The 17,670-nt window shown below is 37.4% G+C and overlaps 1 protein-coding gene across 1 annotated transcript in view; it reads left to right on the top strand.

The window, feature by feature from the left end:
• The window catches only part of PDE11A (phosphodiesterase 11A), a 485,178-nt gene that overhangs the window by 175,151 nt on the left and 292,357 nt on the right, over window positions 1-17,670 (top strand). The window contains exons 3-4 of the mRNA XM_036745320.1: window positions 10,914-11,003; window positions 15,134-15,274. Of these exons, the coding sequence (XP_036601215.1) occupies window positions 10,914-11,003; window positions 15,134-15,274 (231 nt within the window). The remainder of the gene's footprint in view (window positions 1-10,913; window positions 11,004-15,133; window positions 15,275-17,670) is intronic.

Here is a 17,670-nt window from a genome sequence, read left to right as displayed (position 1 = left end):
TATTTCTTAAGGAAAGGAAGTTTAACCAACAGAAATTAATTACCATGATAGAGATACCAAAAGATCCTAGAAACTATCTCAGTACACAATTGAGAGAGAGAGAGAGAGAGAGAGAGAGAGACAGAGAGAGAGACAGAGAGACAGAGACAGACAGAGAATGTCAGCCAAGGGCAATACTAGCTTAGAATAAAAACTTTTTTTGCAAAATATCGCAGAAGAAAGGGTAGAGGATTATAAGTAAGTCGTCTCATAAAACAACGAGAAATAATGGAAGGAGAAAACAAGTTTTCATAAAGCTTGATGAAAGGAGGAAGTTGAACCCAGGTGCCCTGACTTCATAATCAGAGGAATGCATAATATGAAAAGAAGGAAGGCCAGTCATGTAATTAAAGTAAGGGGTAACTCATGAACATCTAGAGTGCTCCAAAGGTATCTATCTATTGTTGTGAGATCTAAATCTCAAAGAAGCCATTTAGCATCCCAAGAGGTTGTATTTGAACTCAGATCTTCCTGACTCCAAGCTTCCATTGTACCACTTAGCCATATGGGAAAAAAAATAATGTGGAAAAATGGACAAATACATTAGCATGATAAAAATATCCAAAAGCAATGATAACATTAAGATAAGGCATGCTTTACATCTGAATAGCCTCAACCACTGTTCAGAAGCCCCATGAACAGAAGAGATTGGCCCCAAAGCTGAGCTTCTTACTCCCAAAGAGGTGAGGCCATGACTATGGAGAATGGCCTGGACTCCACACAGAGAATCTCTGTGCCCTGAATGAGAGCTGACCATGTTGTATTCCATAGAATTTTGAAATTGCTTCCTTTCAAGTTTGAGGATGTGGGGCCCCACTCACTACCTTCAATACATTGATGGAAGGCACTGGTATTCAGCCTGTGCTTATTAGCTGCCTTTTCATGAGTTTCCAGGGCCAAAGTGACTTTGTACAATGTTGAATGGTCTTTAGTTTGCCTCCCTTTCTGTGTGGGATGTTGTAAGGATTAATTAGCTAGTGTGTTTAAAGTGTCTTCAAGCTGAAAATTGCTGCACAGGAGTGCAAAGTCTTATTAACTTCTTAGTCGTTAAAGCTGGTTGGACATTTTTGTTGTTTTCAACATTCAGAAACCAGATGGTAGTAGCTGAAATATATTAATTTTTCCCATGCTAGAGAAAGAACAGGTTAAAGTAAGTCATTCTTTAAAAATACCTATTGTACAAGAACAGATTAGAAAACCAACATTGTGAGTGTTCTTTTATTGGGAGTTCTTTGTTATCCATTAGTGCCCATCTCCAAGGTATTTGTCTACTTCTCCTGCAAGACTCCTTTCGTAATGCTACAAATCTTGCTGCTGAATATCTGTCCAAAGTGTGTCTGATTCCAGCAATATTGAATGTGGTTTTACTGACAGATTCAGGGCAGATTCATCTCTTTATAAATGAAGACCCTCCCTTTGACAAGAAGCCAAGTATAAAGGGTACTGACTGGAATGAATTATCAAGAGTGCTATGTTGTCCCCATCCCTAGTGATTATTAAGAGTAGGAAAGATATTTATGTGTCTTCAATGGTTCAGGTGAGCCTCGCCTAGAAGCAGAAGAAATATGAGATGGCTTGAGGTAATCACTTCTAGACCTGTGACTCAGTATCAAAAGTGACTGGTATCTGTGGGGGAAAATGTTCTCCCAGCCATGTCAGTAGTGAGGGATAGTTCTATGCATGGATGAAGTAGGTAGAAGCCTTTTGATGTGATTTTTAGGGGGCGGGGCTAAAAGACCTATTGGTTCCCCAAGAAATTTCCCCAGAGTTAGGGACATGCCTCCCTTCCTTCCAGAGACATGCCTTTTGTCAAGAACACAGGTAAGAAGAGTTTGATGGAAGCTGAAGTAGCCACACCCTGTAACTGAGTGGAAAGCAAATATGTAAATAGAAACAATACACAGACCAGTAGTCTAGGGTCAATTTCCATAGGAACTGCTTTCCATTGCAGTCTCAGGGTGATGATTGTGAGTAGGTGGTGCAGTGGATTGAGCACTGGGCTTAGAATCAGGAAGACTCATCTTCATGAGTTTAAATCTGGTCTCAGACACTTACTAGCTGTGTGACTCTGGTCAAGTCACTTAACCCTGCTTGCCTCAGTTTCCTCATCTGTTAAAATGAGCTGGAGAAGGAAATGGCAAACCACTCCAGTATCTCTGCCAAGAAAACCCTAGATAGGGTCACAAAGAGTTGGCTATGGCTGAAGTGACTCAATGACAAAAAGGTTTCCAGAATCAAATTGTCACTGGTAATAGTCATTGTTCTGTTAAGGATGAATCTATTGAAGTGTCATTTGGGTGCTGTTCAAGAAAAACAAAGTGAGACCATTTCAAAAGACTCAGTAGCAACTCTGGTCATTTTGGAATTCTGTGCGTTTCTACTTATCATGTAGCTTTCTGTGGAGTTTTGTTCCTGGGGTTTAACCAAAATCCCAAACTTTGCAAAGGTTGGGATCCAGAGAAGGTTAGTTCAGTCATATGTTTAGAGTTAGTGGTTCTTCCCAAAACCTCTGTTTGGAAGAGGGGCCCAGACCAGTCATCCCTTATCCTCAGGGCATAGTCACCATTCCCTCCACCACTGCTATTTATTTCTTTATGTTTGCATTTGTATTCATGTTCAAAACAGTAGTTGGCAGTAGTAGGTGCTTAATAAATGCTTGTTGTTGTAGTTGACCCTGGAGGGTCATTTAACCCAACCCTGTCATTTTACAAATAAGCAAATAATGGCCCAGAGGGAGTAAAAGGTCTTGGCCAAGGTCACACAGCTAGTAAGTGTCTGAGGTAGGATTTGAACCTATGTCTTCCTGACTCCACTAGCTTCCACTTGCAACACTAGCACATAAGAGGATACTCAATTCTTTCCATTTCTTCTTCACTTCTGGAAGGAGCAGACTTGCCCATCTCCCCTCTTCCTTTCTTCACATCAGAGGCTATAGGTTTAATGAGCCTTACCAGGTTAAAACACCTAGCCCATTTTTAGCTTAGGGGCAATATAATGGCCAGGCCCACATGGCCTCTTTCTCTGTTGTTTTGTAAAGTTTTATTGTCAGGCTAAAGTTATCACAATAGCAAAGGGCCACTAATTAAGAAAATGCCTAAAATTCAGACAGAGGTTTGACTCTCTGTCCTAATTTAAAGTTTTATTTCTCTCCAACTCTAGCTTCTAAGGCAAAATCTGGATGTAAGAAATATTCCTGTCATTGAGCTTGTCCTGGGAGAGTAGGGGTGGGGAGAAGAGTTTCTTGAAAGTTCCCTCTGGCCTTGTCTATCTGTGGGTTGAGAGAGTGAGTGCGGACTATAACCTTAATCAGTTATAACCACTAATTTAATTGTTTGTGATGAAGCAGCTAGGTATCACAGTAGATAGAGAGATGGGCCTAAAGTCAAGATGACCTGAGTTTAAATTCCATCTCACACAGTTACTAGCTATGTGACCCTGGGCAAGTCACTTAACCTCTATCTGCTTCAGTTTTCTCAGCTGTAAAATGGGGAATAATAATATCAACTACCTCCCAAGGTTGTTGTGAGAGACAATATTGGTAAAATCCTTATCATAGTGCTTGTCACATAGTAGGTACTTAATAAATGCTTGTGAAAAATTATGATGCCATGCCTGAGAAAAAAAGAGATGTAAATTTCTTGTGTAATTAATGACAGACTCTATTTCTGCCTCTGCCCAAGCCAGGGAAGGTCCTAATTCATGAAATCCATATGTTTAAGTTGCAAGCTGCCACCCCATTATTTCTATTTCCTGAGTTATTCTATACCCATATGGCCATGAGGAAAAACCCTGATTCTTTTCCCCCCTTAGCTGCTCCTTTGAAAACAAGAATCTAGCCAGTAAACCCCAGGTTAAGTGGGCAGCTTCTGGCCATCAAATTTACCTTCATTTGGAGAGGAGAAGGAGAGGGAAAGAGAGATTGTATCCTGGATCATCTCCAATCATCCTGGTGAATGGTCACTAGATCCAGATGGCTCTGTAGCAGAAAGTGAGGCTGGTGACCTTGTACAACCTTCCCTCACTCAAATCAAAGTCAACTGCAAGTCATGTGATCATTTCCCTGATGCCATGGTCCTCTTTGAAAATGAAGGACAAACACAAAAACAACCTGAAGACAACAGATTACCTTCTTCAGTGTTTTAAAGATTTATTGCAAAATATTATAAGGAAAACATAAAAGGGTGAGGTAAGACTTCTTATGTATTTATCACATTCCTAGTACCCATGACTGGGGTACAAATTCTGCCTTTTTTAGCTTCTTCTCTCTGACATGACTCCTTTCTTCCAGATCTTCCCATTGATATTAATTCAGTTCAGTCTTTCTTTCTGTGGATTTGGCTAGTAAGGTTGTGGTAGTCTCAGCCTTCAAGAATCTACTATTCATTTGCTTATGGGCTTGGGATTTGAGGTCTTAAAGTACAGTACTTTCCTCTTACATTTCCCCAGGTTGGGAAATCCTAGCCCTCTGAACGCATCCTTGGGAAATATTTCCTCTTACAGTTCCTCCCTTTCTGCTACTCAATACCACCCTCCTCCAACTCCCAGGAGAGAAAAGACATCTACATTATTACTCTTGAAGTTTCCATGTCTTACATTTTTAAAAAGTCTGTCTTAGGTTTTGACTCTTCAAATTTCACCTTTCAAGAGATCATTTCTGCACTAGCCTGAAGGTATCTTTGCCCTTAACCCAGGACTGCTTTTTTTAAAAAATACAGTGTTCTATATTACTAGGTAGTCAGTCAAATCGCAGTGTTTTTCCCCCTGTGACTGTGGCTCTGAAACACTCCAAAGTAGCCATGACCACTGAATCTGCCCAACTTTTCTTTCCTTCCTTTGACTATAATAACACACTGTAGATCACGAAGGTGCTTTCCCAAGGTGTTAGAAAGAGTTTTGGCACCCACAAAATGTTCAGAGAGCCAGAAAAAAATTGTCAGTCTGTTGAGTAAATCTTCTATGAGGATTTATGGGAGCTCATGGACAAAAATCTCATGGAATCAGGAGGCATGGATTTATTCCAATGATATTAGCAGGAGTACCCATACATATAAGGTCATGGATCCATCCAAAAAGTTCTATACAATGGTCACATTGGAAGACACACAGTTTTACTAAGCTGTCCTGACTGGTTAATATTTCCTGAGGTTCACCCAACATACCATGACTCTCCCTAAAGTTCCAGAGCATTCTATTCTACTTGAAACCAGAAGAGTTTTCATCTTTACCTCTAGAATTTGGGATTGGCCTAGCAAAGCATCTTAGGCAAAGTCCATCTGTGAAGGAGGCAATCTAGTATTCTCAGCCCTTGAGAGAAAGCTACACCTCAGGAAATACACTAGGGATATTATTTAGCTAAACCTAAGTCTCATATTGTATCCTTCTACATTTATACCTGTGTGTGTGTGTGTGTGTGTGTGTGTGTGTGTGTATTGGTGTAGTGGTGTATTTCTGTGTTACCATGCATTTTTGTTTGTAATTATGTATAAATACGCATAGTTTGTGAAATCTGCACCATGTAAGAGGTGGATCTGAAGATAGTTTTGAGCCAGAGCCAAAATAATGAACTTTGACAGAGACAGAAAAACTATTTTGCCATCACATATAACATATAAATAGTGTTATGGAATGGCCTGTAACCATCCAATATTTACAACGGTTTCATAGTCCTCATATCTTAGCATAAGAGTGAGGATAGTACAGCAAAACCCCCAAAGGAAGTTCAGATAATGAAATGGCACCCTTTGGACACCCTGAAGGATAACCTGGATCTTGTTTACACTCTATTAACATTCTAGACTTCCAAACTACCACTCCCTCCCCTGCCCCCAAAATGCAAATAAGTCTAACAAAATCTACCATCATTGGTTGTCAAGTTTTGCAATGGTAATTCAATGCAGCCCTGGTGTGAGGGCTATCCTAGGGTCTTTGCAGTATTGAAACCTGTTAGTATCTTTCTGTTTGATAGAACTCCTGTCCATGGTGCTGACCACTTATTTGACAAAAATTGTACAACCAATATCACTACTTCTTCAAAAGACCTCAGTGGCTCCTTAATGTTCATGGGATTAAATTCAAATGTCTTAGTATTGAATTTAAGCTAATCTATCTGTTCATTCTTATTTCATATCACTGCCTTTCATGAACCATGTTTCAGCTTAACTGAACTGTTATGATGAGGAATGGAATGCATGCATGAAGAGAGATAATTGAACCTAACTTCTGCAAAACTGAAAGGGGTCGATTCAGATAAGATTCATATTTCTTGGCTCAAATGCTTCATAGTGAATCATAATGACTTTGCTGCCCCTGTGCCCTTGTACAGGTTAGCTATGAGGCCTAAAATAAACCAATCAACCAACAATAATTTATTAAGCACCTGTTAATTGTCAATCACTCTGCTAGATGCTTGGAATACAAGAACCAAAAAATGAAATACTCTTTACTCTCTAGGAGCTTTACTTTTGCTTGTTGAAATCTCCTTTTCTTTCAGGGTCCAGCTCAAGTGTTACCTCCTCTATGAAGCTTTTTTGGGTTCTTGCCTATCTTTATCACCAGCTGAAAATAATTTCTCCCTTCTCAGATTTGTTCTAGAGCACTTTGATGGTCTCTCTCTTTTGTCCATATCACATTCTGCCTTGCAATAGATTTATTTGAATACATGTTTTACTTTCTCCTCTCATTCTGCAAATTGGTAAATTCTTTCAGGACTATGTAATTTTCACCTCAGTATCCCTGCTTCTGAGAACAGCACTCCACATATGTAGTGGGCCACTGAATAAATGTTTGTCAATATGAAACGAATCAAATTAAGAGCAGTGATAGAGTCCTTGGCCACACTGTATGTTCCACAACGGCAGCTCAGAGAATATGTATTGAATTGAACATTCTAAAGTTTGGTGAGTAGGATTTCAAAATGCTATTCACTTTTGTTGGAGACTGTTTAAGAAACACTAATTTTGGCAGAGAAGGCTCTTTCACCTTTTAAATGTTGCACAATTGATTTAAATTAATACATCTTTGTTCACCATACCTATGGAGAAATAAAAGCAACTAGGTTTACATTGTGGAATGGTAGATTTATTATTCATAAAGAAGAACCTGTGGAACTTAAGTTGGCCAGACTTTCCAATAAATAAAAGGAAATGTGAGTTGTTTTCAAATAAATAGCCCCTCATCTATTATTGGGTGGGTCTACAGAAGGCAGTAGAATAGATTAAGGGAACCAATAAAGTAAATGTAATTGTTACTTCTAAAGCATTACTTTAACATGTCAGAAATTAATTGTTCACTTAAATGAATGCATTCCATGATACTTCTAAGATGTCTTTTAATCTGGAAATGTCATAGTATTTGAAAAAGGTAGTATGGTATTGTAGAAAGATGACTATACTTAGAGTCAGAAGACCTAGGTTCCAATTTGGCTCCTGTCACTAATTAGCCAAGTGGATGTGGACAATGTGGACCCACTCTCTGGGTGTCTGGGCAAGTTTATTGCAACTATTTTAGAATCTTCTATGGAAGAAGAAAGCTCAAATTCTAAAAAATAGTGGGCCCTTTTTTTAAAATCATAGGATCATTTTAACTGTCAAAGGGAATGTGCTTAACTTGAGATTCTTCTTGGTAAGAGAGGGAATTTAGGAGGATACATCTGGATCACAATGTCCAATCAGCTCTCTAGTGGGACAGGACAAAACCTGAGCCTGCCATCAGAGAGTCATGTTCTTGGATGAGATGCTTTTGAAGCCATGGCAGGAGGAGAAAGGGGGTTGAGGATTATGATAAAGGTGGCTTTTTACTCTGATTATGCCAGTATCTTAGTCACTTATTATATCAGATGATAATGTGTGTAAGGCTGGGCAGAACCACAATGGACTTAAACTTTCTCCCTGAAAGACACCATGTTTTATAATTTCCTAAGTTCCCAAAGTGGGTGATACCACTCCCTTGGGGATGTTGGAATGATGTGGGGGGGGTGGTGGTAGTAGCCTCAGGTGCAATTGGGGGGCATTGAATAAAATAAGGGGGTGGTGGAAGCATAAGGAAAGAAGAGAGATAAGAAAATTTTGAAATACCATTCGTACATATTTCATGTGTTGTGTAACAGAATTAGTCATAGTGATTACATTATTTTCCAAATAATCACACAAGACGCAAGTTATGACTGATCAGTAGTCAAGTCCACTGACGGGTCTTAACAAGCAAGTGTGGGCAGGCAAGCCTATCACGCATTGCCAGGAAGTCCAGCATGCATTGGCAAGAATCTGAGCATGTAAAGACTTGTTTACAATATGATACTATATGGTTACATGCCATTGTGTCATCAACATGTCAAAGCAGGAAAAACCCACAAATTTACAATAAATTATTAAATTTAAGATTATAATTTAAAAACAATTTATATATTTTTTGAAATAACACAAATTTCAAAAAACCATTAAAGGGTCAAAGAATGTCAATTTCCAGGGGGGTTCTGAGTAATTTTTTAAAAGGGGGTGATAGGCCAAATAAGTTTGGAAACCTCTATTTTATAGCAACTCTTCATAACCTTATTATGTTAGTGACATATTTCAAGTAAAGAAAGGTTTTCCATATGGACCTCAAAGTCTCTAGCACTGTCATTCTGTTTGGATCTATTTTATGCATTTGCAATACATAAATAAGCCATGAGTGTACAACTGAGTCAGAAGCTTTGCTATAATCAATAAAGTCAGCATAAATGCTATGACATTTTGGAGATACTTGGTCAGTAATAACTGAAATGATAATGAAGTTGCTTTTGGGTTTGGGGGGCGTACCCCTTTTTACTCCTTAGATGATATGCTAGATGTTTTGTTTTCATAGATTTGTTGAGACATACAAAATGTGAATTTTTTGTGTAAAGAACACAAATTGACTTGTATTTGGAAGTGTCACTAGTGTTCTCATCTTCTAGTAATAAAGACGTTTTGCCTTCTGTTAAGAAAGATGAAATCAGGTTGGTGAAGTGCTTTCCTAGTAATTAATTACTCACCATGAAGCATTTGAACTAATAAATATTGATTTTATTCAGACCAGTCCCTTTCTAGTTTTGTAGTGAAGCTAGGGTTTCAGTCTTCTTTCTTGATGTGCTTTGTTGTTGTTCATCATATTAACAACACAGTATGTCTGACCCAACTTGTATTTCTATTGTGTTTAATTCTTGATGCCAGATGATGAAGATGGTGGTTATGATGATGATGGTCATCAATAATAACTAATAATGATGATGATCATCATTATTGATGTATTAGTCTTCTCATTGTTGATGGGGTTCAGATCAAGATGGTCCTGGCACAATTTGCTGTACTGCTATGATTCTCTTCTACTCTATTTTCTACAGACACAAGTAGCTAAAATTTCTGGATTTCATAGTTGAATAAATAATTGGATAACAATTTCTCAAAATGAAAGTGCTAATCTTTTTCTCAGTATAACCCTATAGTTTTATGTCAGCTCAGTAAACTCACCCTCTGCAGCATTCTCAGTAAAACTCCAGATGTAGACAGAACAATAAGGGATAATATGGTGGCTAGATGACAATAGGGAGACAGCTGGCCCTATAGTCAGGAAGATGTAGGGTTGAACCTATACTCCCCTAGACAGTGGTGGAAGTTAGGCTAGAGGCCTAGGTAGCCTAGGAGACCTGCTTATTTTCAGGGATTTGGGGCACAGAGTCCTGGTTTGCCTCCATTGATATCTAAGAGAAGGTGGTACTCAGGTACTTGGCAGAGTTTCATCTTGTTTTTCAATACTATTTAGTTCTATTTTCTTCTATTTCTAACAGGTACTTGAATGATCAATCAATTAATAAGCATTTGTTAAGTGTTTATTATGTACTAAGCAGTATATTCGGTATCAAAAATACAAAAACAAAAATGGAATAGTCCTTTCCCTCAAGAAGAAAACATTCTATCTGAGGAGACAACATGAGCTCATATGAATATACACAAAATCTACGCAAAATAAGTAGAAGGTAATTTTGTTAGGGAGGCATGAGCAGCTAAAAAGAGATCAGAATGAGGTTGGAGCTTAGTATAGAAACTAAATAACTCTTCCTACTTTTCATGAAGAAAATTCCCCAACTTAATTCAGAACTCTTCAAAATCCTCCTTTTCCCATGCCCAACATTCTGTGGGGAGAGGTATCTAAAACCACAGTATACTAACCTATGAGGGCCCATCATCTCTTTTGGTCTTTTTATCTTTTCCTTTTATCTTTGCTTTCTTCTAGATAGATCCTGAGAGAATAATAGTTTGATGGGATGGGGGAGGTGAAATAGCATCCACTGTTAATGCTGTCCTTGGGGCAAAAATGTATAATATTGCATATGCTCAACCTTGTGACCTAAGAAGGAATTATTGATTTTTCATGAGCTATTGAGACTTCTTTATGAGTTTCCCACATTTTCCATGGGACAAATAAATGCACTTGTAACTTTGAGTGCTTGTTTAGAAATCTGTGTAGAACTTTTACCCACATATGTGGAGATCTTGGCACAATATACTTAGATACTACCTAGAATAAACAATAAACCCGAAAAGAAACTAGTATTTTAAGGTACCCTCCCAGGATTGGACCAGATCTGTATAAGCCCAGCAACAGGGGTGCTAGGTATATGAGTCACAGTTGCAAATGCCTTCAACTTGGAAAAAATAGACAACTTCTTGCAAAATTCTCAAGAAAAGTATTTTATCCAAAAAAAGATTTTTTTTCCATTAACACATGGCCTATAACTATACCTATTAGACATGTTATTAAAAAAAGAAGCTACATGAACAAATATAGGCATGTTAATAAAATAATAACAAACCTCTAACTAATGATAATAATAAACCTCTAACTTCTCTCTGTGCCAGGTTATGCAGATGTATCTCCCATTTTGCGGGATTGCCATAGCTAATGCTCAACTATTTGCTGCTTCAAGGAAGGAGTATGACAGAAGCAGGGTAAGAAAAAACAGATCTATTGACAAGTCTCATATCTCTCTTTCCTTCAAGTTCTTATGAGAAATTTCATTTTTTTAAAAATATCAGATGATCTTTGGATGGGCCAAGAATATTTTATTTCAAAATAATTTATGTATAATCCTTCAAGTATGTGGTTGATGATACCCTTCAGGCTTAAATAGAAATGGATACAAATAAATGCCTTTGATGTTTCTTCCTGATGGTGCCAATTTCATGGTTTCATTTCATAAGGAAAATTAATTTGAAATCTATGTTGTAAAACAGAAGTTATGTTTTTTGTAGGCTTTGGATTTATACTGGTAATAAAACCTGAAAATTTTATAATACCTTCAAAGAACTCCAGGCTCTTGACCAATATGATCTAACTAGACCTCAAAGAATTTTCTTTTTATTGTACTTTTTTTCTTTGCTGGGACAATACTGTTAAATTTCACAAAATGTATGACATATGCTTGGTGCAAATAGCCCTACATTTTAAAGATTTACAAGTGGGTATATTGGGGCAAAGAAGTTAAACAATTTGGTTTTAGACCATTCTGGAAGTCATTAGTTGTGCCATCAAAGAGAGACTGGATGATCTTTACAACTAATGTGGTGTATTAGGGATTGATTTAGAGGCAGAATGTTGGATTCCAAGCCCTGCTCTGTCTTTTATTATATGAACCTGGGCAAGTCACTTCTCTGGGCCTCAATTTATTCATTTGTTAAAAACAAAAGAAAGAGAATTGTACAGGATGTTTTCCAAAGCCCCTTCTCACTCTAAATCTATGATGCTATGAATTGTTTTAATCAAATAGATTAATCAGGTCTATCAAACAGTTTGTCATTTTTGTCTAAGAACCAGTTGGCAGATATCATTGAATTAATTATCTATTTGACAGAACTGAAAGGACTGATGGATTATTTTATCATGTGTGGAGACACATTTTTATAGGAACACAGGCTTTTCATGTCCTCCTTCTATTCTGTGGTTACTCTGAGCTGTTAATTTGAAACTTTTTAAAATCACTTCCTAGTTAAGTTACAATTTGTACTTTGAAGTAACAAAATAGCCATAGTGGGATTTGCCAATGCAAAATCTAAGCCCGGTCCAATTTTTCTCTAGAACAAGCTTCTTACAGGTCTTAAAAACTGTGTCTTTACAGTTGGGACAATGTGGGAAGCTGAATGGTTGTTGAATAAAACAGATTAATGAAGAAAGTCAATCTGGATTATTAAAGAGATAAAAAGATTTTCCAAAATAACAGGAATTTTAAAAAACTCAGTTATCTGGTTATTTATTTCAATTATTCACTTTACTTTGCTTGCATAGACATAACCACAGGGATAAGAGTAGTTTTTGCTATTACTTTAGCCCTTGGAGTATCTGTGGTGACTCCCTCTATGGTCTTACACATGATAACAACAATAATGAGAACTCACATTTTATGGAGCTCTTTACAATTTACAAATCAGTACTTTATAACACCCTGTAACATAGATAGTACAAATATTACTGTTTCCAGTTGATAAATAAGGAAACCGAGGCTCAGAGGTCAAGTGACTTCCCCAAAGTTACTCTCCTAGTATATATTAACATAGTTTAGATTGTTTGATTCCAAGCACAGGAATTTTTTCTCTACACCAGTCTTCACACGTTGCTGTGTTAAAAAAAAATGATAGTGGCAAACCTTCTGAGCATGTCTCTATAAAAGGTAGCCAGGCAGGTCCTTGGATGGCAGACCTACAGGCTATCACAGGGACTTTAAAGTACTTATAGCTGGGGAAAACTTGTGAGAGCTAAAGCTCTACCAGCATAGCCTTTGAGAGCCCAGGACATCAGAGTAGGGCGTTGAATGAGAATCCTTTTGTTATATTTGAATATGCCATCCATTATTGAATATTTCATATACATATATATATATATACACAATGTACATGTGTGTATATATATATATATGTAACATCAATGAGCTTTATTTCAGTGAGATTCAAATTTGAAAACTACACAGATGGGCTACACTTAACATGTCTTACAATTCATGGCTAAGTGGTGAACTTCAGTTTGGAATGTTAGGATATTAAATGCCTTGGAACAGAGCTGTTTCTTCAGTTTGGCAGTGCAGAATTCTGTGTAGCTACCAACTTGTTCTTACAATGGCTCTCTGTGTGGGAAATATTAGCCAGGATTTTTGGTTCTTATTTAATTATTTTTTCAACTGAACTAGGCTCTTGAATGCATTGGCCCATCTCATTAAAACCTTTATCCAATCTAAATAGGCTTAGAGAAGTTTCCAAATGTTTAACATTTATAAACAACTCATATATTCTTTCAAAACAACTCATTCATTCTTAATTTGAAATATACTTTTGTTGCCTGACCAAAGGTGGAGTTAGTAATTTTTGAATGTTAATGAAAATAATGCTGTGATATACAATAGCATATGTTTGCTTAGAATCCATCTGACTTGGAAAACTTATTAAACACTTTTGTTAGAAGTCAAGAGTGGGGATGAACATCATATCAAAGCATAGAGAAACAAATATTCTTTTGCCAAACTCTTAAATGTTATCACTTATTGCACATATTTTTTATTTTAATCTGATTTTAAAAATCAGATATGCAGAATGAGTATATGATCAGATCTCTGAACAGTATCACTTCATATTGAAATCTGTCATTAAAAGGTCTGGCTGGATTATTATTTTAATGTAAAGGAATGAAGAAAGACAGTCCTACTGGATAAAAGGTTACAGCATAATCTTTAGTTTTAAGTTTTGAAATATGAGCTTCCTTTGTAATAAATGTACAATGCATTTTACTGTTTTCACCAATCTCTTTCTCTTCTTATGCATTCTTTTCCTAAATTAAACACCATCATTAACTGAACATTCTGGTGAAGAGAGTAATATGGATAGTACACGTTCTTTTTCTGGAGTAGAATATAATTTATATTTAATTTAACATGTACATATATGTTATATGTATATATACATATATGTATATGTGTGTATGTATATACACACAGTTCCTAATATGTGAAAGGTACTTTTTTTAAGTGTTATACAAATAAGAAAAATGATTCTGTCTCCTGCAATCCAGTATTTTATAATCTAGTAGGGGGAATAGATTATGTCACCAAGTTACTATAATATAGGGAGGAATATGATAAGTATATAGGGGAAGTCAAATCATTAACTATGATAAGCATAAAGTTTGATACCCTACCTTTGTACAAGTTGTCTCTCCATGCCTGGAATTCACACTCTTCTTATTTTTGTCTCTTAGAATCCTTAGCTTTCTTCCTTCAAGGCTCAACTCAGGTTCTACCTCCTTTGAGATAGCTCCTCCCACACTGAATATTAATCCTAATCCCCACATGTCCCCAACATCACCCCTTGTTAAATGTTCTCTCTATTGTCAAATTATCTATCTGTTTACATTTTGTATTAAACTTCCTGAAAATGGGGACTGCTTTTCATTTTGTGGTTGTATTCCCTTTGTCTAGTGTGGCACCTTGTATATTTTAGGCAACTAATTATTGCTTGTTGAATGTCCTTTTTAGTTCATGGTGCTAGTTGTATGTGAATGAAAATGAGGCTCTTGATTTTGAACAAGAGGACAATACTTATTGCCAATGGGAAAGAAATGACCTGTTTCTTGTAATATTTCATTAAAATAGTAATAAAAGACATATAATATTTCTTAATAATTCAATAGGTTTTATGACCTGTCCAATCAGTGTGATTAGGTAGGAATTATGAGTCTGTTACTGATAAAATGGTGTCTTTGTTTTTAGTTGATTTGTGCAATATTATTATAGAAGGAAGAATTCCTAGGCTAAAGATTACATGACTCTTGCTGCATAGAATGCTACTGTCTTACCTTACCAAAAGGTAATTTACCTAATATTAGAAATACATAATGAACTAGGAGAGATTTTAGGGGGTTGGAAGAAGTGATATATCCTTTTAGCAAAAGAACTCAGTGTTCTAAAGCCTTCTATTTCAGAAATTGCGCTCCTATGTGAAATTTTTTAAAAATTATTTTAAAGACTTGGAATTTCCCTCCCGTGTAGCATTTTGTCAGTCCTACATACACCAAACTAAATTTCTTTCATCTTCTACAGGCTCTGCTCGAGGTGGTTAATGACCTCTTTGAAGAACAAACTGACCTGGAGAAAATTGTTAAGAAAATCATGCACCGGGCCCAGACGCTGTTAAAATGTGAGCGTTGTTCAGTCTTGCTCCTAGAGGACATTGAATCACCAGTAAGTGCCCTTCAAGATTCCATATAGATTTGAGCAGATATATTAATGGGATAAAGCTTTGGCTGTTTGCAATTGAGCTCATGTACCTGAGCCTTGAATCACTCTCTTCATAATGATACTGTATTTGAGAAAATGCAGTCTTATCACTGGACAGTCTATAATGCACAAACTACTTGCAGAACTTCGCTCACAAAGTGAATTTTTTCCCCTTGTAAGCCTTTAGTTTAGTCAAAATTATGTCATCTCCTTGGGGATTTAAAATGCTTACCCCCTGAGGTATCTGCCTGGGGAAGTGGTGTTGTCCTCAGGCTCTGGGATTACAGTCCAAGAAGATGACTAGATAGGGGTACTTTGACAAGGGTGAAGGAAGCGGGGAGGGAAAAGAAAAGAATATCTGAATTACCATTAAAAGAAACCAACTTTCCTTGAAGGGATGACTAGGAGTGCCAGGTACTACCCTCAATACTGCATATTAGTGAAGAACTCTGCCTCAGTTATGGCTGAATGGAGCGTCTCTTTACAAGGGCTTCTAACCCCACTGCTACCCTTAAGTGCAAGAGCTCAGTGTTTTTCTGTTCCTTATATTTATCTCACAGTCCTGTGGGCCTGTCTAAACAATTCTAGTCACTTCTCTCTATGACCCTTTGGCTCACTCATGCATTACTTCCCTTTCTTTGCTTAGCCAAGTAAGCAAATGCATGCATTTTAATCTCCTAAGGCGATGGTATCTACTGGTGTCTCTTTTCATGGATACTGTCATTGTTGCTTGCATTAAAAAAAATAAATTGGATCTTCCCTTCTTGGTCAGTCATGGCCTACTCAAGGCCAGATATCATCCACAACTGATCCCAGATATCCTACAACTGATTGGCAAGGAAACTTTGACCTGCACCGATTCAGACCTGGGCTGTTCTACCCCTCATTAGGCAATATGGTAGCACCTCTGCTCCTAGGGGCTCACCATGTTGATGCCAAACTTAGTGTAGATCCCAATCAGCACAGCCCATTGCAGCTCAGACATCCAAAGCTCAAGCTATGTGCCACCTTCGCCCTTCCTGATAAATGACATTACAGGAGTGTGCCTACCATACACCACATTGTTGCTTGCTTTTTCTCTTGCCCAAGACTCAATGGTTATTTTCTATGTGGCAAATGTGGCAGCTACATAATGATGCCTACACCTGTATGTAGGTGTTTCAACAATCTGGCTATCAGCTGCTGTGTGGGGTGTAAAACCAACAACAATCAGCTCACAAAACTGCAAGCCCAGATTCTTTTGATCTGCTTTACTAAGGAAAGCAACGTTAAGGGGTTAACAATCTCAATTTAATCCTGCATACGAATATCATTCACTTAGTTCAGGTGAAAAGCCAGCACCCTGAACTTCAGAGCAAATACAAACAAATTACAAACATTAACAGACCAAATACAATTCGTAGTTACCAAGAGAACCATCAATATCTAAGTTCAGCCAGAGGGCCTTTTGCTGCCCAGAGTCCTGCACCTCCAGGAGTGAGAGCCTTGAGCAAATAACTCTGTTCTCTCTTTTTATACAGTTTCAGATGGCATCAAATGTCAGAACTTAGGCTCTTACTATTGGCTCTGGAGTTAGCACCTCCCTTCATTGGCCCCACCTGAAGCCCTACCTTAGTTACCAATTCACACCCACATAGGCTTAGCACCTAATAGATAAGGGTTTGGGGCCTGGGGTTTAGCACCTAGTAAGGCTCAATCAAAAACACCCAACTTAATTGATATTACAGAAGGGAGGGGGAGAAATCTACAGATTTCAGCACTTGATCATGTGGCTTCCTTAGCTACCAGGTCATTTCACTAGTGACTGAGGATCCTCTGGGCAGCAGGCAAAACACACAAGTGAAGCAAGCAAAAGGTCTTTTTCCCTTGGCTCATCAGGGGTTGATATCTCTGCCAAGGAGAGAATCAAACCCATTGCTTTGAGGTTTCTGTGTCTACCTTACTTGGGTGTTATGATAATCACTTTCAAATTTTATCAAGGGCCTTTGACTCCTGGATAAAAACAGCTCTATAAATGCAAAACAATTATAAAATTAATGATTATCATCAATCTAACAACAGAGAAGTTCAATTGTCTAAGCTGTTGGTAGCAATTTAATATCTTTGCCGAGAACTCTCTTCAAAGAGCTGGAATAGTCTAGCAATTAAGAGCCCCTCCAATGTCCCATTGAGATCTATATTTGACTGCACTTTGTTTAGAAAAGATAATTGCTTTTGGACTTCAGAATTATATTTCTCAGAGTACAGCAACACTACAGGAAAGTTTTGAGATTTCACTGAAGCTCAAGAATGGAAGTTCACAAAGATTTTTAAAAGACAATATATTAGACATATATGTTCAATGCTGCCTCCCTCTATAC

The sequence above is a fragment of the Trichosurus vulpecula genome, chromosome 2 (genome assembly GCF_011100635.1).
Source record: "Trichosurus vulpecula isolate mTriVul1 chromosome 2, mTriVul1.pri, whole genome shotgun sequence".
NCBI lineage: Eukaryota > Metazoa > Chordata > Mammalia > Diprotodontia > Phalangeridae > Trichosurus > Trichosurus vulpecula.
This window is presented reverse-complemented; position numbering and strand designations above follow the sequence as displayed.